We start from the raw sequence: 1,283 nt of genomic DNA, 5'->3' as shown, positions 1-1,283 counted from the left end.
TGAGGTTAGGGACATAATTTCGAAGTTCAAAAACGGTAAGGCTGCTCAGTATACCGTATGTGTAATGTTTAAATCATAAAAATAACATTGGAAATGAGCCATTTCAATTTATGGAAAAACGACAAAAGTTGCAATAAAATGTTCAATAACTAATTTTTTTTTAATTGCGATTTTTTTAACGAGACAATGAAATTACGTCGGTTTTAATACCAATGCATGTTAGGAATTATAATAATATACATTAATAGGAATGATATTTAATTTCAGGGATAAACTCGAGGGCGAAGCACGAAATACGTGATGAGAATGTTTTCGTTAGAGCCGAAAGAGCTTTAACAAAATAGAATTCACAATCACCAAATTACTGCATTCGATGCTTTGACCTTCAGTTTTCAAAAGTCTGTATACAAATACCGAGCGCCTAGCGCGAGGTAAATACATTATCGAGCGCGAAGGGCGAGAACCAACAGTCGCGCGCCATAGGTGCGTCTAAACTTGCGAGCGAAGCGAGCCGCGTGTGAGGCGAGCAGATTTTTTTTAGGATCCTCCCAAAATGAGTCATTACCTCAAAAGAAATTCGAATTTTGATTTATTTTTAAGACCCTAGTAATCACATTATGAAGATCTAAAAATTCAGTGTAAAGTAAATATTTAATTTTGTAGATTTATAATGAGCGTTGGTAAAGAAAATTACCATCTCTTGGGTCCTTTCGCTACCTACATGAATGAAAATGGCAGTGATCAAATTTTGGTTCGTCCTGCCGCAAGAAGAATAAGGGCACGTTCAAGAAGATCTCCACGCCATGGACGTCATCCATGTCATCGAAAAGATGGTCCGGGGAGGCCCAAAAAATGCAAAAAAGGGGTACAACCTTCTCCGAAAGTAATTAAGGATCCTGAATTAAAAACTAGGATCAAAAACTCTGCAAAAAATCAGGATATACGTTCCCGAAATAATAAAAATGAAAGCCCTTCAACAAGTGTAACATCTCCAAGCTATCGAATGACACGTCATTCGAGAAATAAAAATGGAGGTTCTTTTAGAAAATCAAAAAGTGCAAAAAGGAGAAAATGTTCCCTAGACCGAGAAGATGTAGAAGGATTTTCTGGGCAAAATATAGAGGTTCTTATATTTTATCTTAAATCTCACATGATCTTGAAGGTTTTATTCTATCATTTTATGTTATAATTGTGGGTCCGGATGCAATAAGGGCACATAAAATTTTTTCGTGCGAAAACGAAGTCCCCTGGAGGCTTTAGAAAAAATTTTCGAATTTTAATTT

General features: G+C 35.9%; 1 protein-coding gene across 1 annotated transcript in view; it reads left to right on the top strand.

Moving 5' to 3' along the window:
* The window catches only part of LOC117167697, a 7,694-nt gene that overhangs the window by 5,804 nt on the left and 607 nt on the right, over positions 1-1,283 (top strand). Inside the window, exon 4 of the mRNA XM_033352821.1 lies at positions 664-1,123. Within this exon, the coding sequence (XP_033208712.1) occupies positions 664-1,123 (460 nt within the window). The remainder of the gene's footprint in view (positions 1-663; positions 1,124-1,283) is intronic.

This window comes from Belonocnema kinseyi, chromosome 2, assembly GCF_010883055.1.
Source record: "Belonocnema kinseyi isolate 2016_QV_RU_SX_M_011 chromosome 2, B_treatae_v1, whole genome shotgun sequence".
NCBI classification, from domain to species: domain Eukaryota; kingdom Metazoa; phylum Arthropoda; class Insecta; order Hymenoptera; family Cynipidae; genus Belonocnema; species Belonocnema kinseyi.
The sequence above is the reverse complement of the archived record's forward strand: the minus strand, read 5'-3'. Positions and strand labels throughout refer to the sequence as shown.